The sequence below is a fragment of the Mesoplodon densirostris genome, chromosome 11 (assembly GCF_025265405.1).
Source record: "Mesoplodon densirostris isolate mMesDen1 chromosome 11, mMesDen1 primary haplotype, whole genome shotgun sequence".
In the NCBI taxonomy this organism is placed as follows: Eukaryota; Metazoa; Chordata; class Mammalia; order Artiodactyla; family Ziphiidae; genus Mesoplodon; species Mesoplodon densirostris.
Window position 1 is genome coordinate 63710382 of NC_082671.1, and position 26209 is coordinate 63736590.

Here is a 26209-nt window from a genome sequence, read left to right on the forward strand (position 1 = left end):
TTTAATACATTTATTTTACAATTTAACTTAATCTAGACTGTTTAACTTTTCATACAAACTTAATTTTAAAAATAGTCACTTGCTATTTTACATACAAAAGGTTCAAAACAAATTCTTCACCTGAAACGACTGTGGCTCTGCTCCCAGCGTGTGAGCGGGGCCGTGAGGACAGAGGCCGTCGGCCGGCGGTGACCTCAGGTGGCCAAACACCCCCAACTCCACAGCCCCGCTCCAGGCACAGAAGCTTTACTTAGGGTTCTGTTTTGTGTTTCAAATTTTCCAATACAATTCCTCGTAAAATTTATTTCTGTGGGTGGAAAACCACTGACTGACTGTTCTTGTAACTTTGAGTGAAATGCAAAGGATTTCATTCTGCTCAGAACTTGAGAAGTGGTGACTCCACGTTTTCCTTGTTAGCCTCGGGGCTCAGCAGGATCAGAGGGGAAGCCAAGTCTATGAGCTGCGGGAGAGAAGCCACAGAGGTGAACAGAGCGTCCACGCCGCCCCTTCCCGGCCCACAGACCCCAAAGGACTGGTCCCCTGAAGACCAGGCTGCCTGCGGCCAGCTCCCCGCGGCTCAGCACCCAGCTGCTCGGTGAACCTGGCTCGGGCCCAGTGGAAAGGCACCTTGGCCATCGTGTGTAAGCAGCTGGAGGGAGAAGACGCCAAGCTCCTCAGATGTTTCTGCTCGCGCGGCGCACGTGAAACACCCGGGGGCCCCGGGCCTGGGAGGGCTCCCGGGCGGCTTCCTGCTCACGACTTGGTGAACTGTGCGCTCACGCCGCTAACGGTGAGGCAAGCCGAGCCACGTCGCCCTCAGGAGTCCCTGTGGCCACTCTCCAGGGTCACTGGGACGTGCCTGGTAGAAGAGCAGACCCAACTGAGACCACCCAAGGCCAAAGCCAGCAGGGCCCCTGCTGCATCTCACCTGTGCCACCTCGTGGCAAGGGTTGGCCACAGCCCTCCTGCTGGCGTCTGGGGTGTTTGTCAGGAGGTCGACCAGGGGCCCGCTTCCAGACCCCAAAGCTACGCTCGCCTCCGGCGTCTTGCAGAAGTCGATGAGCGGGAGGTCGCCCAGGGGTGTGGCTGCAGCCCGCAGGGCGATGCTAAGCTGATCCAGTTTGACATCCACGAGAAGAGCCTAGGCAAGAAACAAGACTGAAAGGCGATCCTAGCATCTTTTGTCAACCATCTTGGGAAAACGAGTGAGCTCTGCTTCGGTCCCACGTGACTGACAGTTTGGAAACCCAAGGAAGGAGGGCCGGGCTGGGCCCTGGTCGGGAGAGGGGCTGCGGTGGGCGTGCCGACGGCTCCTCCTCGCCGCGGCCCTCCAGCCCGTCCGCTCCCTCCCGCCGGGGGCCAGCGCTGGAGCTCCCGCTCACCCACTCCCTGCCGCCCTGCTTCCCATCTCCCACCCTTTGAAACCTGGCCATCTCCATGGTCGGAAACGGGGGAGACGCAGCTTTTGTCTCCTCCAGAGGTGGGAGGTCCTGACCCCTTCCCTTCGGCGCAGCTGGCACCAGAGGAGCCAGGGCCACAGATAACATCCCGCGGTCACCCGGGGGGAGCCCAGGACAACACAAGCCAACGATGTCTGCTTCTCTCACCTCACTGGGTGTTGTAGCTTCAGGTGGCTGTGCTTCGTCCAGCGCTACTTCTGTGGTGATACTTTTTGAAAAAATGAAATCACTCTTTTCTGGAGAAAAGTTAAGTGCCTGCGGCACAGCAGACGCAGGAGGAAAGCTCCCATCTGGGGACCAGTCTGAGGGCCCGGCGGTGGCCCTGCTGTCACCCTCTCTCACTGGCGCAGTTCTGTGGGAGGGAAAGAGGGCATCTCATCAGGACACTTCTGGGCGACACTCAATTGTTTGGCTGTGGCTCGGGGAGACTGTTTTTGGAGAAGCGTCGTCCTGTGGGGAGCGGCCGGCTCTGGTTCCTGCTCCTACAGGAGGACTGCACGGTCTCCGAGGTCCCTCTTAGCACCAGCTAAGCCAGTCTGGATCCCACGTGCCTATTTGATGCCCTTTTCCGTAAGGTATTAAGGAGGAGGAACAGGCGAGGACCATGTGCGAGCGTCCTGCCTCTGTCCACACACTGCGGCCATGTCCACCCTCCAGCCCAGGATGCCACCTCCTTGGAAGGCCTGGGCCCGCGGACAGGTCTGAATGCCCTGGTTACACACTCTGCGGCGGGGCCGTCCCCATCCACCTGTCACCCTGCAGATATGCTGCCCTGGTGTCTGTGTTTCCTGTTAGACGGTGCAGGGAGACCCGGCCGGGCCGCCACTTCCCGCTGCGTCTCCAGGCCCAGGACAGAGTCTGCTGCCTGGCAGACCTCAGACACCCAATGACTCGGAACCGAATTACAGGAGGAAAGCAGCAGTTTCCGTAAACTAATACAGCGTCTTTTCTTTTTAATATTTTAAAGGTTTCATAATAATTTGAAAGAATTTTTCCCTCTGCTGACGCCTGCAAACCTACGACGCCTGTGAACAGAGCGCTGTGACTGGCCACACAATGGGCCTTTGTCTTACTGTCTGGCGTCCCTTCTCCCCCACGTAACACACAGCCCCGCACTTTCTTCTTCTAGTCTTCTGTGTCCTCACAGAACTAAACAGACATGTACATGCCCGACACCCACTGCTGGCAGATCTGCACACTAGCGCCCCCAGCCTTTCCCAACGCTCTGCCATAAGGAGAGAATCGAGGCCTGATGCTGCACTGTGCCCGTTCCGTCTCCTGCACAGACGACACAGGACCAGGGCCAGCGAGTGGGAGACAGGGCAGAGGCGGGTGGGCAGCGTCTTTTCCCAAGAAGCCCGAGTGTGGCCACCCTGACTGAAACCCTCGAGGGCAAGGCTAGGGGCTCTCCCTGGAACCCGGCCATGAGGACGGCTCCTGAGTGCGCAGCTCTGCCCCAGGGCTCCTCCCTGTGGGAGACTCTGGTCTCTGCCAAGGGTGTAACGAGGTCCAGGCATCCTCCTCGCCTGCTCAGGCCTCCAGCCTGGACCGGGATGTGATGTCAGGAGAGAAACACAACCAAGGAGCAGGTGGCCTGCCTTCCCTGCAGAGAGCCACCAATGGGAGGGCGTGCAGTGCGGCCAGGCTCCCCCACGGCTGCCGAGAAACGGTGATGAACCTCAGTCTGGCTGCTTCCTGACCGTGATTTCCCAGCACATGATCGCTTGAGGTTTTATGAATTTGAAACAAACTTAGTGCAGCCTTTAACTCTTACCTCACTGCAGATTTTTTCTGGGGCTCAGAAGAAAGTCGTCGAGCAGACACACGCAGGGGAGAAGCCAGAGCCCTGGGCATAGTTTTAGGGGTCGCCAGGGGCAGGCTGGAGAGTCGACGGCTGGCAGGCGTGGGCAGGGCTGACCTGCGCCCCGTGCTCACAGGGGTCCTCACGCTGCTCGCGAGGCTCTGCGATGCTGAGGACCATCTAGCAGGAGTGCTGTGAGCAACCCTAGGAACACGAAAGTCTTAAGCAGAACAAAAAATCTAACAATTCAGTCATGCGCTAACATAGTAGAAAGTCCGTGGTTTCAATGTAGAAGATTCAAGCCAGCAAAGCCCATTAGAGCCCTGTCCTCTGAGCAGGGGGTGCTGCCACCGACCCCCCGGGAGCCCTGGCATGGGTTTTGGTTCCTCAGTGGGTCCATTTGAGGTTCTGATCCAGTGTGGCAGCACATCATGGGTGGTACCATGAAACGCTCTCCATGGGAGCTCACAGGGATCTCAAAGTCACCTCTTGCTGGCGTAAGTATTTCCACAAGGAAGTCCAGACCCAGGGCGGGCCCGGCCGGGCACGCGAGCGGACAAGCACTCTCCCTGTGCACCTGCTCCTGGGTCTAAGGCCCCTGAATCAGGTATGAACACAGGTGAGTGACCCGGGGCACCGGATGCCTGTTTCCCACGCATCTCTCCTTCCCACCCTGGCGATACCTGTGGCTTCACCTGCCAGGGCATCCTGCCTCACTGTCAGTTTGTTTTGTTGTTGATAAAGGAGAGAGGCCGAATAACGTCAACTGTTATCTTATTAAATAAAATAAAGTCAAGGACCTCCCACCAACGTGGAGCCCATGGGAGGCCAGATGACACACCTATCATCCATCGAGGACAGTCTGCATGCTCAAGAAGAGTCTAAACGCAAACTTTAACATCTACTGAAAGACAGAGTCACTGCAGGAGCGCGGGCAGGAGAGAGGTGCTGTAAGCAAGCTGCTGCGCTCTGCAGACTTCTGGAATCTGCCCCACGTCCTTCACTGCTGAGCACTGGCAGCTCCACCATGAACTCCAGTGAAAATAAAGACAGATATAAACAAATGTAAGCTTCAAAGTAACCCTGGCAGGTAGGAACCGTTTCCCTATTGTACAGGCGAGAAGACCGAGGCACAGAGAGGTGAATCGAGGCCGCCAGTGGCCATCAGGTCTGGGTCTTGCTCTGAGCCACTGTGCATGGCGGGAAGGCGGCTCAGCATGGCTGATACCGTAAGGGAAGCGTCTGGCCCAAGCCCAGGAAGTGCCCCCCAAGTTCACATACAAGGAAATGAAGGCCTGGAGCCGTGCAGAGTGGCGGACGGCCCAGGCTGGGCTGGGGCAGACCCAGGGTTAGGGCCCTGCTCCGGTGCTTGTCCTGCCGTCGCACCCCAGCAATGTCCAAAGCCATGCTCCCATCCTGGCCACATGCTGGTTGCAGGGACCCCAGCCTTGGGAACAGTGCTCCTGTGGGTCAGAGTGACCTCCCTTTGCCCCGCGCCCAGCTAATGGGCCCAGGACTGAGCAGCAGTGGGCCAGGGTCCCTCCACTGTGACAGCACTCAGAGCCGGGCCGGGGCCCGGTCACCAGAGGGCCAGACATGTGGGGGAGCAGCCCACCCACCTCAGCAGGTGGCAGTAAAGGTGGCAGCAGGAAAGCAGTCGGGGGGGGGCCGCCCTTCGTGTGAATGACTCCCAGGCACGCACACGTGAGCGCGCGTGTTTTCTTACTGTTTGCAGCACTGCTGTGCTGTGCTTGGTTCCATCCCCACTGGACAGATGGGCAAACGAGGTCAGAACGGTAACCTGCACTAGATCTAGAGCACACAGTGCACTGGGACTCAAACCGGAGTCTAAGTGGCTGAGCCAGGCCAGTGGTCTTCAAATGGGGTGCACACGAGTCACCTGTGAGACACTGCAGGCCCAGGGCTCCACCCCAGACCCACTGACTGGAACCTCTGCGGGGGGCTGGGCGGTCTGGCTGGAGAACTGCAGGTTCAGGGCTGAGGGCTGGCACTCCCAGCTCCGGAGGCGAGTCTGGGGCCGCCGTCACCACGAGGGACACAAGGGCGGCTCCAAGAGACCAGACTCAAGCCAGGCATGTGGAGCCAGGCTGTGGGTTCAGAAGTTAGCAGGGGCCTCAGTTTGTTCTCATAAGAAAAGAGTGGCATGGACATATATACACTACCAAATGTAAATAGATAGCTAGTGGGAAGCAGCCGCACAGCACAGGGAGATCAGCTCGGTGCTCTGAGACCACCTAGAGGGGTGGGATAGGGAGGGTCGGAGGGAGACGCAAGAGGGAGGAGATATGGGGATATATGTATACGTATAGCTGATTCACTTTGTTATATACAGCAGAAACTAATACCCCATTGTAAAGCAATTATACTCCAATAAAGAAGTTAAAAAAAAAAAAGAGAGAGAGGAAGCAGACCGACTCAGTACCTCCCCACCGACGTGCAGGACTGCGGCCTCTGCGCCCGACAGGACTTTGGTGTCGCACTGTCCAGGGGTTCACCTGAGACGAGAAGGGAAGTGATGGTCAGTCAGATGCGGGGCAGGTGACGCATCTGCCTTCACCAAACAGGCGGTCCTCCTCTAAGTGTCCCATGTTCCCAAGTTGCAGTGAAGACGGCACATAAAGTAGACGAAGGCCAGAAAAGCCAGAGGGAAAACCTTCCGGCCCTGGCATGTGGGAAGGGACATGTACTCCTTCCCCGGGGACTGACCGGGCAGGGCTGTGGTGCTTAACCAGCAGGTGCCGAAGAGGAAGAGTCCTGGTCCCTCCACTGCCCTCAGCCTGGCTAATCCCCAGACGGGCACGGAGTGGCCCGAGGGACGAGGCGGCACTCAGCACACGACCCCGTCGGGTCTCCCCATGAGCCCCGCCTGCAGAAGCGGCGCCAACACGGGGGGGTCCAGGCGGGCCCCACAGAGCTCACCACCGCCTCGGCTCTCGGGAACCGGGAGGGTATGAGGTCATCTTAAGACGTGACGTTATTTATGTGCCGTCTGGCGGTTGATGAGCATTTCTGCGTGTGTGATCTCATCTGGTCACAAGGCAATGACCAGCGGGCTCAGAGGACTGAGCCCCGGGCCACCATCCACGGGGACCACGTCCCAGACTCACCCGGGGGTCCCCGACGCCGCAGGTGCCAGGCCCCCTGGCAGCACCCTGCTGTGTTTTGGAAGCCACGGGCAGAGGCCGACCCCAGCCCCAAAGGGGAAGGTGGCCCGGGTCTCCAAGGAGGCAGGAGAGGCCCAGGCCCTGCTCCTACGGGTACCTCCCCACCGGCCCCCCATCTCAAACCAAGCTGCACCTGCCCCCTCGCCCCGTCCTCCCTCTCTGCCCCCGATCCACATCTCTGTGCCTCTTCACAGCAAATCTTCTCAAAAGAGCTGCCCATACATGCTTATCCTCACCTCCCACCTCCTGTTCTTTTCAAAAGTTGATCAGATCAAAGCGATCCACACACCAAAAAAAAAAAATGAAGAGATTCAAAATGGCAGGCTTCAGCCACACCTACCCGATTTCTACCTTGCTTGTTTCCTGAGGTGTTTACCTTCTACCTCTAAATTACATATCCTGCTACTTCCTTGTTTTTCAAAACCTTGAGATGTGATATGATCCTAGCTCCCTCACAGTCTCACGGCCCCGATCCATGCGGCCACCTGCCCTCCAGAGTTTCCGTTTTGACAACTGAGTCTAACGGAGTACACAGCCCATCTTCTCGCAGCGCCCATCCACCCCCTACCTCGAGTTCGTAAGAACTGCCTCCAGGGACTTCCGCGGTGGCCCAGAGGGTAAGACTCCACGCTCCCCATGTAGGGGACTTGGGTTCGATCCCTGGTTGGGGAACTAGATCCTGCACGCATGGCACAACTAAGAAGTCCACGTGGCACACCGAAGATCCCGCATGCCACAACTAAGACCTGGCGCAGCCAAAATAAATAAATATTTTTTAGAAAAGGTAAAAAAAAACCAAAAAGAACTGCCTCCGTCTTTTGCTGGTTTCTTATTTGGGGGCCTGTGACAAAATGTCCTGCAACCTCTGTCTTTGGGAGCGTTTCCACGTGGCTACCTCTTGGGCTCCGAGTCCACACGTTTCCTGGAGGTCTCTCTCCCAGACCAGGCTGGGCCCCTCACTCTCACCACCTCCTGTGTTGGGTTCCCCCTTTTCAGGCCCCATAACTTCTTCTTTCCTGTTTCCTCCCTCATCTTAGTGGAGGACTCTTCAGGAGCTTCCGGAGAGTGCACAGGAGGGTGACTATTTTTGTGGAGTTTTAGATTATTAAAGTACCCTTATTATACCCCAGTCAACCAAGGCTTGGTCCAGGGCCCGAGTCCGAAGGGCTTGGAAATTACTCCCTCCCGGAGCTGCAGGTGCTGTTCCCTCCAAGCAGCTTCTGACCCACAGAGACGCCTGCCGGTCACCCCGGGTCTCCGTCCCTCGTGTGGCTCCTGGAAGCAGTCACGGTAATTGACACTCCATCCCAAGAGTGTTTTCAGAAAGTTGTACACTAAAGGCTCTGCTGCAGGCTCTGCTCACACCATCCCCATGTCTCCTCTGTAATGACAGCTAGTGTCACATGGCAGCCAGAGTGAGCGGCCACCGCACGGGCAGAGCTGCATGTGCTCAACAGCAGGGTCGCGCCCGCAGCCTGGCGGTGCAGACTTCGTGGGAACCATTCGGCCCAGGACAAACGAGGAAAGGCGTGCCTGCTGTGGACCTGATATCGCGAAGCAACAGGAACAGCCCCGCCGACGCGAGCGCGCAGATGTCAGAAGGGCCGAGGGGCTGAGGGCCCAGCCTGGACAGCGGAGGGCAGGAGTCCTGTGGCTCCACGTGGCTGGCAGCCGGGGGGCGGGGACCAGTCAGCAGCCAGGCAGCGGCAGCATCTCGGCCAGAGGTGCGTCTGGCTCTGGGCGTTTGGGAAGAGGAAGCAAATGCTGCTGAACGCAGTCCACGGGCCCTGGCCCAGGGCTGCCCCGAAGGCCCCGTCTGTTAGGGCGGCCGTGTCTGCAAACACACCAGGCTCTCCGCGGTGGAAAGCTAAACTTCACCTGCAGCTGAGGCTGCTCCTCTGAGGTCCAAGCTCACACCCGGCCCACGGAGCTCGCGGGTGCTGCAGACTCCACAGGTCCACACTGGACAGCCAGTCTCCACCCTGAGCTGCTCTCCTTCTGGCCCTCCATCACCACGGTACTCCTGCCAAAGCCTCGGGGTCACTCCGAGTCCCCAAGGCCACATTCCCTCCTGGTCTCCCAGAGCGTCCCCAGGTCGGAGCTCTTCTCACCTTTGCTGCCCCCACCTCCGCGATCTCTCGTCTGGACCCCAGCCAGGCGTGAGCATGGTCCTCCCTGCTCCCACTCTGGCCACAGGGCCTGTCTCTCCCTCTGCCGAGGGATCTGTCGAAGGTCATGTTCCTCCCTGCTCAGACCCTCGCAGGCACCCCCTCTTGCACGGGTATGTCGACGGCCACCTCCATGCAGGGCCCATGCAAGCTGGCCTCTGACTGCCTCTCCGTCTCCGTCTCTTCTTACCCTTCTCCTCGCTCACTAACGGGGCTGAGGTTGCTGGTTTTGATCAGTATCTGCTCCCCTCTTCTTAGAAAGACATTTTAGCTGAGTGTAGGCAAGACCCCATACCTTAGCATCGCCTGCAGGTAAGTGTGGTCATGTGACTAAGTCCAGAGCAATGACTTCCACAGAAGGAAGTGGCATATGCAACTTCCAGTAAGTATCCTTGGAAGGTAGGGCTTTGTTCTTCTTTACCTATTTCATCTTTCCTGCTGGTAGAGGTGTGAGGGCTGGAGCTGGTGCAGCCATACTAGATCATGAGGAAGAGAAGCTAATCATGGCAAAACAAGATGGAAGAGGCCCGGATCCCTAACACAAGGAGAGCCATAGCAGCTCTGGAAAATCTACGTAGACTTTCATGTGAGAGGGAACTAAACATCTATCTTGATTAAAACCAATGCTATTTTGGGCTTGTAGCAGAATCTGATCCTAACTTAACTATACGTCCCTACCACTCCAGCCTTCGTTCTGCTTTCAGAACTTGTCCAGCATCTTTCTGCCTCAGGATCTTTGCACTTGCCATTTCCTGCCTGGACCGTTCTCCCTCTGGCTCTTCTAATGGCTGCCTTCTCCTCATGGTTCAGATCTCAGTTCAGTGTCACCTCCTGAGGGAGCCTGCACTGACCATCTAAGCTTAAAGAACCCCTCTATCTAAATTCTTCCCCATCCTCTTTTATTCACTTATGATCTGAAAGTATACTTATTTGACATTGCTTATCTTTTACTCTTAATATGTACGTTCCACGAGTAGGATATCTGTCTTACCATTACATCCCTTATACCTAAAAGAGTGTCCAGCACTGGACAACACTCCAAAGAATGGCTCATTCTTACATAAGCAGTAACTCAAGTGAGGTTGTCAGGTGTTACAGGCCACCTGTACTGGCCAGTGAGGCTGACAACGTCAAAATATTCAAACCCCTGGAAGGCATGTGCTTGAGAGAGGAAGCCAGAGCTGTGCTACCCCTTCATCAGCTCCACGCAACTCCCTGCATTATACACATTTATCACATTAATTCACCTCGACCAAACGCCCCACCCACTACTTGCCAGACACCATGCAGGGCTTTCTGCCTGGTAGCGCTGCCAGGATGCCGGGGCAGCTGGGGAGAGCCCAAAGAGGCTGGAACTGGAGGGGCAGAGTACTAGAGAGGAGGGAGCTACAGAGAGAGAAGGAGCTCTAGAAATCTGAGAGGGACCCTGAGTCCTCACTGCATAGTGAGCAGCAGCGTGCACGTGGGGCAGGACTCCAAAACAGACAAGAACCACCACTAGGAACACGGCCACCACCACCCAGGGCCGGGAAACACACCAACTGGCCAGAGTGCACACCTCGTGGACACAGCACACTCAGGAGAGGCTCAGAAAGGCCACACGTTAGTTGCAGGGCTAAACTATCCCAAGAGTAAAGGCCAGGACCTGCCCCATCAAAGCTCTACAAGAAGCCCCGAAAGGATCAAGTTCTCCTGAAATTTAACTGCCTGCCAAAGCAAAGTTCAACTTCTTAAAGAAAGACAACAAAGTCTAGACATACAAAAATATAAAATTTATGATGTCTAGCAGGCAATAAAAAATTATTGGGATGAATTGGGAGACTGGGATTGACATATATATACTATTGATACTATGTATGAGATAAACAGCTAATGAGAACCTACTGTATAGCACAAGGAGCTCTCTACTCAGTGCTCTGAGGTGACCTAAATGAGAAGGAAATCCAAAAAAGAGGGGATATATGTATACGTATAGTTGATTCACTTTGCTGTACAGTAAAAACTAATACAATATTGTAAAGCAACCATACTCCAATTAAAACAAATTTTTTAAGGTAAATCTATAAACATTAAAAAAAATATATTAAGCATGTGAAGAAGAAGGAAAATGTGACCATAACCAGGAAAAAATTAGTCAATAGAAACAGACCTAAAATGACGGGGAAGATGGAATTAGAAGAAACAGACTTTAAAACAACCATAATAAATATGTTCAAAAATTCAAAGGAAAACATAAACACCACGAGGACAAAAATGGGGAAACTATAATGTCAGAAATGAAAATTTAACTGGACGGGCTTAAGAGCAGATCAGACACATTGCAGAAAAAGCTGTGTACACATGGGGACGAGACGGTAGAAACTATCAGAACTGAACCACAAGACAAGAGGCTGGGGTGGTGCGGGGAAAACAAAGCGTCGGTGACCTAAACGACAACATACAGAGGCCTACAACACAGGTAACTAGAGTCCCAGGAAATGAGGGGAAGCACGAAAAAATACTTGAAGGAATAACAGACACATTTTTTTCCAGATTTGATTAAAAATATCAACCCACAGATCAAAGTAGCTCAAGAACCCTCAAGCAGGATAAACACAAAGAAGGCCATATGAAAATACCTAATAATCGACATGCTGAAAATAACAAGAGAAAATCTTAAGAGCAGCCATGTGACAATGATATGTTACAGAGAGAGGAGGAATATAATATAAGGTAAGAAATTCACTGAATTATCCAACACAAAGAAAATTAGAAGACATATATTAAGTGTTTTAAGTAAAATGAAAGCAAAGAAACCACCGTCACCAAAACCAACAATTTTTAAATTTTTAAATATAATTCATTCAATATTTTAAAAACACATTAAAAAATAAATAAAAATAAAAAGATAAAAACACATTAAAGTTCATCTATTACTTACCAGTAGAACACTCGGGAATTTTAAATTGACCTGTAGGGGCGGGCATAAGCTTCGTCTTGGAATTCAGACAGGAACCGGGCCTTCTTGTACTCCCAGTCTTATTCACCTGAGAAGATTGTGACAAACTGAGATGCGAGTTCAGCCCGCGGCCTCCCTGTCCTGGACTCTGGGGTTGGGTGAGAGCTGCTCTGGTGGGCGCCCTGGGCTGCTCCGCCGTCGACTCAGCAACTCCGGGTCTCTGGCTCTGCCTGCAGGACACGCCTGCAGGGCCCGGCTGCAGACACGGCCGTGGCAGGACAAGTCCCGTTCTGCCCGACTGGCTGGTGTTTGACTGGGAACCGTCCGCAGGAATGCTTGGACGTTCCCTTGGCTTAGCTGGAAGAGGAGACACAAAATCTTGTTATCACTCAAGCTGATGTTACTTTTAAATTGTAAGTTATTTCTCTCTCTCTGACACACACACACACAAGATATGCTAATCTACCTTAAAATATTTTCAAATGAGGAAAATTACTTATTTCTATCACGGTGATTTCCATATTAAAAAAATATGACATGTGAACAATATTCTGTATGTCCATCACGCAACATCCTCAAACACGGGACAACCCAGACTGCTCATGGCTTAGCTGAATGTAGTTCAGGTGCCAATTCTGGACACAATTACCAAGATGCATATAAGGATACATAAGTTCAAGCTCTCCTATCTTCGTTGATTATGTCGACAGCAGAAAACTACCCTAGCTGAACAGGTGAAAATGGATGGTCTAGACACATGCCCCACCTGGCTGGTCAGGGAGGTGGGGAGGGAAACATGATGAGAAGACAATCCTTCCTGGCCGGTTCCTTTAAATTACAAGGAAGTTAGGTCGTATCAATTATGAGCGTTATTTAAATCAGCATAGCAGATAAACTAGGGTGAAAATACTCAGCTGCCAGTATATGCAACACAGAGCTCAATCTGGTAAAAGGTTCTTAAGAGAAATTTAAGAGAATGACTGAAGCCACAGCTCATGTTACACCGTGTGTAACAGTTTCACAGTGCTCCCCCCATCACACTATGGAATCTGACCCTGGTGATTCTGCTACACACAACAGAGAAATATACACTCACCAGAAGCCTCCCCTCAACCTGTCTCAACCTCTCCCAGAGGCAGGATCAGAAATCGTAAACAAAAATGGTGCTGATGCCCTGAACCTCTACAGCAAAACAGACCTCACAGCACCTAATGTAATGGAACTTTTTTTCACTGAACACATGCCACATGCGAGACCCAGGAATGGGACTTTACGTGGCTCTTCTAAGGCCCACAAGGACACCGCGAGGGAGGTGTCATCCCCTCAGTTTGTAAAGATACAGAAACAACTTAAGTTCTCTTAACCACCAACTAACAGGATTCCAACTCAGATCAGTCTCATTCAGGAGTTTAGACTTCTCACATTTTGTATACAAAATGCACACTATGCTGCTTAGCCTATGGTCAGAGTCTACACAGCAAATATAATTTGAAGAGAGTTTAGTCCTAAAGAGCGGGAAGTCGAATGCCTTTCCCCATAGCCTACTAGGGTTTCTCCCCTTTACCGCTAGATGGCAGCCTTGGCTTGGAAAGATTAAAAAGTACCTTGAATTTAAACAGGTCTGGGAGTACAGGTTTAAATAAACACACAGGAGTTACAGGGGTCCTATGCCCCAGACTATCTGGAACAGCCCTACTTTAAAAAAATCTGTGTCTAATCACATGACTGAGGCTGGCCTCAGTGTCCTTCCAGGTCCGCTGGCACCAGGAGAGCGTGCCCACTTTGTGACTGCTTATCCTGCCCTGAACTAGGACTACCCATCAGAGGCATGCCCCTCAGAGGAGGACAGGGACCCCAACAGTCTCCCCTGCCCCAGACCACAGCAAGCCTTCCAGAACCTTCTGCTAGGTGGTTCTGTGACAAGTCTGGCAGGAATGGACAGCACTCAGGGCCGGCCTTACCTCTGCCAGCCGCTGGAGAAGCACACACGCTGGCACTCACTCCCGAGATGGACCCTGAAGAGGACTTTCTTGCAAGACTGCCAGCACATCCAGGTGGTTTTAACATGGTTTTCTTCAGCCCAGACTAAAACAAAGACTTCATTACTACCCATGGCTTATTACTGCAAAAGTGGGGTTTTTAAATGGCTTTAATAGTTTACAAATTGTCTTGAATTTAAGGAAGAAAAAGGTCAAGCAGTACTTCCCACAGAGTGGCAAAGCCCTGCATGAGGAACACCTGGCAGCCTGCTGATGGCTGATCTGGGGCCTGGACCCTGGCCTACGGAGTCAACAGCTGTGGGGCCCAGCACTGGGCAGCCTTAACGAGTACCACCAGTGATGTGGCACTTTTCACAAGCACACACAGCTCAACGCTGGAAAATAAACAGCAAAGATGTGGACGGTAGTCCCCATGCCTGTGAGGGGCTGCAGTTTTCAGAGCACCGATGTTCCATCTCCTTGGTGCACGGACGCAGTGAGGGAGACCCTGTGCTCAGTGAGGCTGACGTTCCTCAGTCCATTCGGCTCCCTGGGGGCAGAGGCTGGCCCCTCACGCAAGCCAGGCCTCTGTGCCCTGCATTTCGCCAAGCTGCCTCTCCTGTTTTCAACCGGGTCCTATTTTCAACCTCCCTAACCTTGATTTTAATTAAGACGCATCCCACATGGGGGACTTCCCTGGCAGTCCAGAGGTTAAGACTCTGCGCTCCCACTGCAGGGGGCCCGGGTTCAATCCCTGGTCGGGGAACTAAGATCCCACATGCCGCATGGCGCGGCCTGAAAAAAAAAAAAAAAAAAAGACACGTCCCCTGTATACAAAGCGGCCCCTTATTCCCTTCGACCACAGGCCAAAGCCCCCCCTCGGCACTGGCCAACCCACCTTGTTTGGAACAGGGAGTGACCGCTTGCCTTGGACCACGTGGTTTCCACCGGCTGGCAAGCTAGTGACGTCCCGGGCAGCACGGGGCTTGTCAGGGGGCACGCTGCTGTGGGAATCCTTTTCATTTAGGATTTTCATCCTGGAAGGACTAGCTGGTTTCTCTTTCATGGGCTGAAAAATTGTAAATTGAAATGTGAGAACTATCTAGTCTTTCACAATGTACAGACACACAAAGGCTTCAGTTAGAGCAACTGCAGCCACCATCCATCTCCCAACACACGGTCCTCGTCCATCACCTGGATGGGGCTTCCCTGGTGGCGCAGTGGTTAAGAATCTGCCTGCCAACGCAGGGGACACAGGTTCAAGCCCTGGTCCGGGAAGATCCCACATGCCGTGGAGCAACTAAGTCCATGCGCCACAACTACTGAGCCTGCTCTCTAGAGCCCGCGAGCCACAACTACTGAGCCCGCGTGCCACAACTACTGAAGGCCGCGCGCCTAGAGCCCGTGCTCCGCAACAAGAGAAGCCACCGCAGTGAGAAGCCCATGCACTGCAACCAAGAGTAGCCCCTGCTCGCTGCAACTAGAGGAGGCCCGCGCGTAGCAACAAAGACCCAACGCAGCCAAAAAATAATAATAATAATAATAATAAATAAAATTCATCACCTGGATGGAAAGAAATATGGCGGTTCACTTCCTCCGCCAAATTACCAGACAGAATGGTGATGGAGCTGGCTTCCTCACTGAACACAGGGCAAAATAATACCAAGACAGACCACTAATAGGAGGAGCTCCTCTAGAGCTCCTCCTCAGCCAGGATTCATATTTAAGGGTGATAATGAGGGAACTGGTTCCAGTTACATAAAGTTTAAAATGCTGTACGGAACGGAATCATTCATTAAATGGTCATGCCCTCTACCAGAGGGGCTGCTTAACTGCAATAAATCTTCATCTAGGACTGAAAGCCATTTTTCTTTAGCGAGCAGACTCCAACAGAGAATAAATTCCTGACATTCAGGTACAAGGGCATTCGTGGAACAAATCCATGCTTACATAAGTAACCTCTCATACCAAGACTTCATAAGAAGCAAAAGAAGCTCATAAAGCAGTAACTTCCTCTTTCCTTTACATCATTTTTTAAATTGAGATATACTTCACGTAACATAAAATTCACCATTTTAAAGTGTACATTTCAGTGGTTTTTAGTATACTCTGTGCTGTGCAACCAGTTACAATGTAACTTTAGATCATTTTTGTTGCTCCTAAAAGAAACTCACGCCATTAGCGGTCACTTCGCATTCCTCCAACCTCCCAGCCCAGACAACCACAGATGTACTGTCTCTAGAACATGACTTGCCTATTACGGTCACTTCCTGTAAATGAGATCATATGACATGGGACCTTCTGCGTCTGGCTTCTTTCACTGACCTAGCTCCCCAGGGTCATCTGTATGTAGCATGTGTAAGTCCTCCATTTCTTCATGGCTAAAAATATTCCATGTATGGAGAGACCACATTTCCCTTGTCCATTCTTCAGTTGATGGGCATCTGGGTTGTTACTGATTTTGGGTTATTATGAATAATGCTGCTATGAACATTGCTACACAGGTTTTTGCATGGACGTACATTTTCAATTTTCTTGAGAATATGCCAAACTGTGGAAATTGCTGGGTCATGTGATAATTCTATGTTTAACTTTTCCAGGAACTGCCAAACTGTTTCCACAGTGGCTGCACCACTGCAAAGTCCCATGAGCGATGCACATCCTCACCAACACTTGTCTTTTCTTCTAACTACGGCCATCCCAGCAGCTGCCTTGCAAAGACACTTCTAAATGGTACAATCAAGTGGTCCAGCTGTGTGTGTCTAGAGGAGATCCTCACAGGGGTGACCTGTGTCAGTGAGTCACTCTGGATGTGAATGACTCTCCCCACAGAAACAATGTGGGGAGTGATGGGGGTGCCCAAGTGAGCTCAAACGCTGCCTCACTGACCAAAAACTCAGCTCTCTGGCAATAGAGCACTACTTAGGACCAGGAAAATAAAAGGACCCAGAAGAAGCAAAATTATACCCCAATTCCCTGTCCTGAGTCCATGTATTACACAAAGAACCACATCGCTTTCATTCTAGAAACATCATTTCAGAAATTTACATCCAAATGATTTCCAGGAAGAGGAGTTTGCACGATTAAAGGAGCAGTCTCAGCCCTGGGGAAGCAATGGTCGCACGCCCCGCCCCGTTGGTGCAGACCCACTGCATGCCAGACCCACTTTCAGCTTGGTTCAATGCTGGGTTCTGATAGGGGGTCGTGTGGTTCAGGAGATGTGCTCGTGGAGGGAAGCGATTTTCTAGGCCCTCGCTGGGTGTTCTGCATCGACCTAAACCTGCTAACAACCCCACAAAGCATCATTCCTCTCTAACTGGCTCGGAGAGCTGAAGCCTGTCGCCGATGGCAGCGGAGCTGGGAGAGGGCGCAGGGCAGGCTCCGAGCTGCTCCTCCCGAGGCAAACCCAGGAGGCGGCTGTAATCTGACACCCACCCTCTGCTGCCCCAGAACCCTCCCACAAGAGCCGCTAGGACGCCCGCTTCCCAGAGATGGCTGGCCGCACCCCGAAGGCAGCACACAAATCCACTGCCACCTCCCAAGGCAGTGCATCCACTCGTGCCTGGGAGGGAACAATCTAAACTCAGTCATGGTTGAGGAGGGAGACCAATGGCCATTCCCGGAGGGGGGATTTTGGGAAGAAGTTGCTTGTTAACGCACATAAAATCCCTAACGGGTGGAATGTCCAGTGCTGGAACAAAACAGAAGGAAAGGTCTCAAACAGAATTGAGGAGGAGGTGTTTTTAAGTCACCGCAGCAGCGAGGCGGCCCTGCCCACGCGCCCCAAGCCCAGCTCCCCGCGCCGCTGGCACTGCCGCCTCCTGGACCTCCCACGCCTACGCCTCAGAGCCCTCAGAGCCCTCAGAGCCCTCAGAGCAGCTACGTTCCCAGGTTCCTCCCCATAACGGTTTCTGTTCTAGGGCACAAACCAAGCAGAAGCAAGGCAGCGGCTGGCTCCCCAGATAAATGTGCTGCCGGGGGTCGTGGCTACCTTCTCCAGGGCCGAGGGAATGCTTTTTCCTCTAAGAGACGAGGCTCGGGGCAGCAGCAATTTGCTGGTGACCTTTTTCTGAGTGCCAGCCTGGTCCGGAGGGTGAGCAGCACTTGGCTCCACTGGCAAAGAAGAGCACGAGGCGTGCGGTGGCCCCGGAATCGGGGGGCGGCTCGCCTGGGCAGGAGCGGCTGGCAGGGCCGCACCTGAGGGGCGCTGGGTGCCCCAGAGTGGCGGTCCGCTCAAGGGGCTGTCCGACAGGTGGTACGTCTCCCTCTTCAGTGACTTGGGGCTCTTCTTCACTTCATTTTCTCTCTCAAAGAGGTTTATTTTTAGTTTTGATTCCTGTATGAATCCTTCCACTCCCTGGCTCCCAGGGTCTTCAGGCGTGGCAGCTAGGGCCGCCTTGGTTTTGCTGTTGCTTTGTATCTGTAAGGCCAGTAAGTGAGCTTCTTTATAAACTTCCACAAATTTCTCCCCAGTCAGAGGACTCCAAGTGAAGTGACTTTCAGATGCTGGCAAAGGAGGCTCTTCAGGAATTTGATGATTTAATTCTAAGCTGGCAGCAATACATCTTTCTTTATGGCCAACAGGTCCAAGAAAGACTTCATCATCTTCATTGGCACTATTTTGTCAGAAAAGGATTATTAATAACACAGCATTTAAATGAAAGGCTTCAATGAACGTGGTTATACAAAGGCAAGGGGAGAAAACTCATGTGTTTACCTTGAAGAAGACAATGAGAGATCAAAGTCAAACTTTTCATCAGCCAAAAGAAGAATATCTGGGGAGGAAAAAGTCAGTCGTTATTTTCGGGATGGGACTGATAACGAGAAAACATCACCATAGTCTCTGTAGCTGTCAAAGCTATTTTGAAATCTCACTTCCAAAAGTGTGACATCGTTATTTTAATAGCCACTTTTTTTTTTTTTTTTTTGGCGGTACGCGGGCCTCTCACTGTTGTGGCCTCTCCCGTTGCGGAGCACAGGCTCCGGACGCGCAGGCTCAGTGGCCATGGCTCACGGGCCCAGCCGCTCCGCAGCATGTGGGATCTTCCCGGACTGGGGCACGAACCCGTGTCCCCTGCATCGGCAGGCGGACTCTCAACCACTGCGCCACCAGGGAAGCTCAATAGCCACATTTTCTTAAGGAGCGTTAGATTATCTTATTTTTTCCATTTCCTTTTAAAAATAGCATCAGCCATTCTGTGTTTGCTAAGCTGCCACCAAAGCCTAAGTCCTTATTTTTCAGCCCTTATTTTAAAGATATAATCTAAAATGCATTCGCTGAGTCATTGGGATAGCTTTGCAAGACTAGGTAAGTCGTTTTCTGGTACAGAACATTTTCTAAAGACCAGCTGCCTCGGCTCCCCTGGAATTAAATTCCCCACTTACAAAGTGCACCTAGTCCTCTTTCAGAAGCAAATTCAGCCTTACTCAAGCACACGGCTGGGCTCCATGAATACCTGTTGACTGTCGCCTCTCCTTGGAGCTCATCCTGAACGCCCAGATAAAACTGCTCCTCGTGCCCTGTCCACCACAGTGCCTTCCCCAGCCCTGCCAGTCCACGAGGCTCCATTGACAGACCACGGGCTCTGGGGCAGCGGGTCCCTCTGCTGGGACGGCCACTCGCTCCTCCAGCTTCGCACTCCACTCCACTCCTGCCCTCCCCTAGGCTCCTGCAGCCCCAGCCGGCTGGACCTCTGCCTTAGCATCCCTATCCTGTAAATGTCTCTCACCAACCGGACTGTAAGCTCCTCCAGGACAGCAAATGCCTGATACTCCCCCAAACTCCCCAATGTCCAGCTAAGGGCCTGGACTCTCAGCAAATATTTATCAAAATGCAACAAACTGGTATTTCAATACTATAAAGTTCATATACCACTTTCACAAATCTTACTTTATTTGATCCTAATAAACAATGCACCATGCTTATCAAAACCATAAAATTTTAAAATATACTGATAGCCTAATGAGGTCCTACTTAGTCAATTCAATTAATCCTAACTACCTAATCAAGGAAAAGGTAGAAAGCACAAAAGAAATAAAGAGAAATAGAGAAAGAGATTAAAAGATTCATAAGCTAGTTTGCTCAACTCTGTGCACATAAACCTAAGAACTTGGCTGACAGAGATAATGTTCTAGGAAATAGAATATTTTTTGTATTTAAATGATTAAAATCGATTTATTTACAAACCTGACTCCAAAAGAAAGAAAAAAATCGTAATAGTTCAATTATAACAAAATAACTGGAGAAATTTATTAAAGAGCCATTCTCCCCAAAAAAGCACAAGTCCTAGATAGTTTCGCAGGATGATTCTATCAAATCTTTCAAGAATATGTCATTCCAAAACCATTTATACTGCTCCAAAGGACAGGAAAAGAGAAAGCTTCCAGCTTGCGTCTATGAAGCAAGCACAACCATGCCAAAAACCTACAAAGTTTGCTCTATAAAGAAAACTAAGGACTTGGCTTGTGTCAACATAAAAATCCTAAATAGGAATATTTGCAAACAGAACCCAGCAACACATTAAGAGTCGACGATGATGGCTCGATCATGACCCAGTGAGGTTCAGCCAGGACCTCAGGACTGCAGGACAGTTTAGTTCCACACAATCCAGCAGCACGATCACATCACTAGACCTAAGCGGGAAGCCAGGGTCACCTCCACATACACTGACAAGGCACATTACAAAACGCAACATGCACTGTTGACTTTAAAAGAACTACAAAGAAAGTAACAGACATATTTTATCGTATAACGAAGTACCCATCTCAACCCAAAAGCCAAAATTAGATTTAATGGGATACCATCAGAAGCATTCCTCCTAAAGCCAGGAGCAAATATATATTATCAGTTAGGACAGATTAACTTATGCTGAAGTAACAAACAATCCCCAAATCTCAAGTGGCTTATAACAGCAAAGCTGTATTTCTCACTCAAACCGTCTGACAAGGCCCCATTCCATGTCCCCCTCACTCCAGAACCCAGGCTGACGGAGCCTCCACCATCGGAAGCACTGCTGGTCTTCATGGCAGAAGAAAGGGGAAATAGCAAATTCCACGTTGGGTCTAAAAGACCTACAAGTGACACATAACATTCCCCTTTCACTGGACATCTGAGGCAAATCCAACTTTAAGTGGGCAGGGAAGTACAATTCTACCATGTATCCAAGAGGAAAAAAAAAAAGCAGAAATACTGATGAACAGCATTACTGACTACCATCTACACATAAGTTAACCAGCAAGCCCACATCAGGCTTAATAGAAAACTAAAGAAGAAATTTCTTTAAAGCTGGGAACATGGCAAGGCCACCTACTGTCACAATTCTTAACACTATTTTGGATGCATTAACCAACACAATTAGACAAAGGAAAGAATTTGGAGGTTAAAATTACCACAATGCACAGATGCTATGATTAGAGACACAAGAAAAATCAAGAAAATCAACTAAAAACTATTATAAATTGTAAACGGATAAAAGCACATGGCTGACAAAATTATTACACAACAATCAACAGCTTTCAGGACATCCCTGGTGGTCCAGTGTTTAAGACACCGCACTCCCAATGCAGGCGGCACGGGTTTGATCCCTGGTCGGGGAGCTAAGATCCCACATGCTGCATGGCACAGCCACAAAAAACAAATAAACAAACAAACAACAGCTTTCACATCTAAAAAGAACAGAAGATACAGTGGAAGAAAAGACCTCATTTACTGTAGTACCAAGGAAATGCAAAACACCTATGAACAAACCTAACAAGAAATATGCAACATGGATATAAAAAAAAAGCTTAGTATATCATAAAGGTAACATATCAAATAAAAGGGGAAAGTGGATTATTCAATTAATGGTATTGAGATAAACTTGATAACCTTTTATGGGGGGGGAAATATATGTATCTAAAATTTGATCCATACCTCATACCATACCAGGACAAATTCCAAATAAGTCAAAGACTTAATTGAAAAAATGAAACCCTAAGGGAACAAGAAACCATGGGGAAATCACTTTATAACCTGGTGTGCAGAGGTCTAACTATGACACCAAACCGGAAGCCATAAAACAAAAAGTTGACAGTCCAGTATATTACTAATTTAACATCTCTGCATGGCAAAAATCACCAAGAGCAAAGTTAAAAGAAACAAGCAGGGAAAAGAACACGTGCAGCTCACATCACAAAGGGCCAACTGGTGAACAGTGCTAGAAACTGTAAAACAACTAAGGCAGAACGGAAGAACAGACAAAGGATATGAACAGAGGAAATTTACAGGAGGTAAAATGAAATGTTCTTAAATATATGACCAGAAGTCCGGCCGCACTCAAAAATAAGAGTAATGAAACTCCTGAGATTCCTGAGATTCCACTTTTCATTTATAAGATTGTTAAAAATCAAAAAGTTTGATTTGTAAGTTACTACAGCTCTACAGAGGGTAACCTGGCAGTATCTACTAAGTAAGAAATGCACATACACTTTGACCCAGAAGTCTACCGCTGTCAAGTATCCCATATTATTATTATTATTATTATTATTATTATTATTATTATTATTTATTTATTTATTTATTTATTTTGGCTGCGCTGCACGGCTTGTGAGATCTTAGTTCCCCGACCAGGGACTGAACCCGGGCCCTCAGCAGTGAAAGCGCTGAGTCCTAACTACTGGACCGCCAGGGAATTCCCCCCATGTTATTTATTGCAGCAGCATTTGTTACAGCAAGACACCAGACACAAACTAAATGTTCCCGGATAGCAGATAGGAGTACAGCACAGCCCCACAGCGGAATGGAACACTACTTAGGCTAAAGAAAAAAAATAGTAACACTTCATATATTGATATACAAAGATCATCAAGATAAATTAGGTGCAAAAACCAAGATGCAGAACAGAGTTCTATATGTTATAGAAAAGGGGGACTCGAATGACACATACTGCCTTGCCCTTGCACAAGTTAGGTCTGGACCACCCAGGAGACCGATGACATCAGTGGCCTTTGGAGGTGGGAACTAGGCAGCTGAGGGACAAAAAGGAGATTGAGACGTACATTTCACTTCTTACATTTCACTTCTTACGTGTCTGAACCTAGGAAGTCATTTTTCCAGGTCACTGCTACAGACTTCCATCTGTCTGCTGTGGAGAACGGAATCCCAGACCGGGAGTCAGGGGAAAAGCCTTCTACACCAGGCTCCGCAACTGGCTCCGAGTGACCTGGGCTGGCTGCCTTGTCCATTCTGCAACCTCGGGCCGTGTGCTCCCCTGGGAGTGCACTGTCCAGTGGGCACACTGAGTGAAAGGCAGTGTGGTGAGGGGCCAACGTGGAGGTGGGGACACCTCTGAGGAAGTGGTCAGTGGCAGGAGGAGGTGGAAACACAGGTAGGATCGGATCCCGGACAATATCCAAGCCATGACAGGCTTTTACTTTATCCAAAGTGGGACAGGAGCTATTGAAGGGTTTTAAGCAGAAGAGTGATATGCTCTAACTTTTGTGTTTAAAAGGTTACCCTGGGGGCTGTGTACAGTGTATCAGAAAAGAAGCAGGTAGTATCTACTGAACTTACAGTGCACACACTGGCCAAAGTGCAAAATATACAAGTAGGTAGGGACTTCCCTGGTGGCACAGTAGTTAAGATTCCACGCTTGGGCTTCCCTGGTGGCGCAGTGGTTGAGAGTCCGCCTGCCGATGCAGGGGACACGGGTTCGTGGCCTGGTCTGGGAAGATCCCACATACTGCGGAGCAGCTGAGCCCGTGAGCCATGGCCGCTGAGCCTGCGCGTCCGGAGCCTGTGCTCCGCAACGGGAGAGGCCACAACAGTGAGAGGCCCGCGTACTGCAAAAAAAAAAAAAAAAAAAAAAAAGACTCCACGCTCCCAGTGCAGGGGGCCCTGGTTTGATCCCTGGTCAGGGAACTAGATCCCACATGCCGCAACTAAGAGTTCACATGCTGCAACTAAGGAGCCCACGTGCCACAACCAAGAAGCTGGTGAGCTGCAACTAAGGAGCCCATCTGCTGCAACTAAGACCCGGTGCAACCAAATAAATAAATATTAAAGAATAAAATAAAATACTTATGAATAAATATTAAAAAAACAAACAAACAAACAATAAAGTAGGTGGAGGTGAGTTAACATGGCTGAGACCAAGGTGGTGGCATTTGGGTGGAAATGGAAAGCGGTAGATGGATCCAAGCTATATGGTGGAAATGACAATAACTGATGATTGAACGAATGTGGCGGCTTCACAACTTTCACAGCTGGGTGAATGGAGAGGCAATTTACTTCCATTAGAAGGACAAAGGGCCTGCTAAGAATGGGGTGGGAGCCGGGTACCTGCTGAGTTAAGAGGTGGGAGACATTTACGTGAAGATGCCAATTACAAGGGCAGGTGAACACACAAGTCCAGAGCTCAGAGGAGAGGCTGAGCTCAAGACAAAATGTGGGCGCCACCAGAAAGGAGAATGGATTTAAAGCCATGGGACTGTCTGAGAACCTGTGGGGGGAAGTACAAAGAGACCCCAGACCAGGTCCCGGAGAGAGGAAGAGAAGTCTGCAAAGAGATGGAAGTACACCAGCCAGGGAGGCAGCAGGAAAACCAAGACGCCTCAGAAGCCAAGCAAGGGAAGTTTCCGGAAGGAGAAAAGGCCAAAGGTTACTGAGAGGACAGAAAAATGAGAGCAGATTTGGCAACACGGATGTCCTCAGTGACGGATAAAGGCAGCTTGAGTGGAGTGCCGGGGCGGAGGGGGTTGGCACGGGTTGAAGGATGTGAAAAAATAGTGAAACGAATACAGAAGGTTCTTGAAGTCTGGCTCTGAATGAGGCACACAGCAGTGGAGAGGGAGCGGAGGATATGGGACAAGTCAGATAATGGGACCTATTTGCACGTCAATGATGAACGTGAGTTAATGGACAGGCCAAAAAGTAAGGATGCGAAGGGAGGGTGACAGAGGGGTGAAGGCCTCAGGAAGCAGCAACGGGGATCCAGCAGGCACGTGGAAGGGCCTCGGAAGTGGGGATAGAAGAGGAAGGGGGAGAAGACTGCAGCCGCAAACACTGTTCTAGATCCGATGAAGCAGCACCGATGACTGGCATCCTCTAGGATGGTTTCTGCAGGATGGAGTAATTAAGGATACAGGGAGACCCAGTCTACTCGCATGGGTGTTGTGAAGAACAAAGGATAAAGGATGCCAAAAGGCTTTAGCAGAAAAAGAGGGCGTGGCCCTTAACTCATTCTGGGAGTCTGCTGTCACCTCCACACTCAAACCTGACAGGAACAGAACAAGACAGCAAAGTTACAGACCAGGCTCACTCACTAACGTGGTGGCCAAGATCCAAAACAAGTCTCAGCCAACAGAAACCAGCAACAAGCAAAAAAAAAAAAAAAAAGACAACATCAAATCCAATTCCACAAATATCCGAGTGCACTGAGGACACTGCAGTAAATAAAACCGACAAGAATCTCTGCTGTGACAGAAGTTAAAACTGGGGGGTAAAGGGAATGTAGAAGAGCGGAAAATAAAGAAGTTAGAGGGATGCAAACTCCTTAAAGACAGGGACCAGGAGTTTAACGGGTGCAGAGCACGGGATGAGCAGTGACTAAATAAACGAGTTCTCGCAGGAGCATTAAATCGACCTGCATCTTCCATGAGCTCCCCGAACCGACAGCGCTGTAGTGACAGGGACGTACCATCCTTCCTGGGAACCTCCATCTCCGCTTCTCGGGACAGGCTGGCTGAAGGCACGTCGCTGCCGTCCCCTCCTTGCGCGGCGAGGGCTGTCAGAAGTCACTGCAGGGACCAGTAGCAAGAAGGTGAGCGGGTGTCAGAGCCCAGGCCCCAGGTTCCTCCAGCCCCAGGGAAGCCCCGCAGCGTGGGCCGCTGCAGCTCGGACTGGGCAGAGGGGGCTGGCGGCCGCGGCGGGTCAGGGAGGGACGCGAAGGCCGGTAGAGGCCACCTGAGCCACAGCCCGAGGCCCACCGCGACGCACACCCCGGGCTCGCACGCCTCCGGGCCGGGAGCTCTGGGGCGGCGCCGTCCGAGGGAGGCCTGAATGCCCCGGACCCAGACCCGGACAACCGAACTCCTGGGCTGGACTGCTGGGGGCTTTGGTTTGCCCCCAGGGCGACCCCGTCCTCGCCGCACCGCGCGAGGGGACCCCGCGGCCCCCGGGCCGAGCCCCTGCCGCGCCCGAGTCCCCCGGGAGCCCCGGCCCGAGCCGCCCGCCACGCCTGAGCACCCCACTGGTGCCACCTCACCCCGAGCTGCCGCGACGCCCCGGCCGATGCGCCTCTGTCCCGAGTTTAAACGCGCCGCGGCGGACGCGCTGCGGGCTGCTCATTGGCCGGTTTGAAAGGCCTCGGCGCCCGGTGCGTCCTGGGGTTTGTAGTCGGAGTCATAGAAGAGGAGCGCGGCGCGCGTGCGCACTGCTTCCGCGCTCTTCGCTCGCCTGAGGTCCGTACCGGGCCTGCGGTGAACCCGCAGCTTGGGGCAGGGTTCCCTAGAGCTCGCGTGGTGTCTCCGCAGGCTCGGCATCAGCACAGCTACACGTTGCAGGGGACATGGTTCTGATCCCAGCTCTTCATCCCTAAGTAAAAATCAAATTCCTATCGTAGGGTGTTGACGTGATGACCAAACAAAATAGGTGCATCTACCTGCTTTGTAAAGCATTACGGGTCAGTTCTTAATAGCTTA

At 51.2% G+C, this 26209-nt stretch overlaps 1 protein-coding gene across 2 annotated transcripts; it reads right to left on the bottom strand.

Annotated features, from left to right (window-relative positions):
* GTSE1 (G2 and S-phase expressed 1) lies at nt 1-25849 on the bottom strand. 2 transcript variants are annotated; one of them, XM_060112970.1, is made up of 12 exons: nt 25774-25849; nt 25207-25306; nt 18249-18306; nt 17523-18147; nt 14430-14600; nt 13514-13637; nt 11535-11909; nt 5705-5777; nt 3235-3465; nt 1608-1812; nt 929-1141; nt 1-460 (listed from the first exon to the last, which is right to left on the bottom strand). In XM_060112970.1, the coding sequence occupies exons 2-12, from the start codon at nt 25226-25228 to the stop codon at nt 377-379; spliced, it is 2181 nt and encodes a 726-aa protein (XP_059968953.1). In that variant the 5' UTR covers nt 25229-25306; nt 25774-25849; the 3' UTR covers nt 1-376. The 2 variants fall into 2 exon arrangements, with proteins under 2 accessions (XP_059968953.1, XP_059968952.1); XM_060112969.1 differs by lacking the exons at nt 1-460; nt 929-1141 and having other exon boundaries at nt 1185-1812.
* Nucleotides 25850-26209: the final 360 nt, after the last annotated feature.

Coding starts and splice junctions, on each gene's coding strand:
- GTSE1 (XM_060112969.1), bottom strand. CDS start 25,228: ATGGAGGTTCCCAGGAAGGATG. Junction 18,148..18,248: donor CTCTCATTGTCTTCTTCAAG/GTAAACACATGA, acceptor CTGACAAAATAG/TGCCAATGAAGATGATGAAG. Junction 1,813..3,234: donor CAGAAAAAATCTGCAGTGAG/GTAAGAGTTAAA, acceptor TCCCTCCCACAG/AACTGCGCCAGTGAGAGAGG.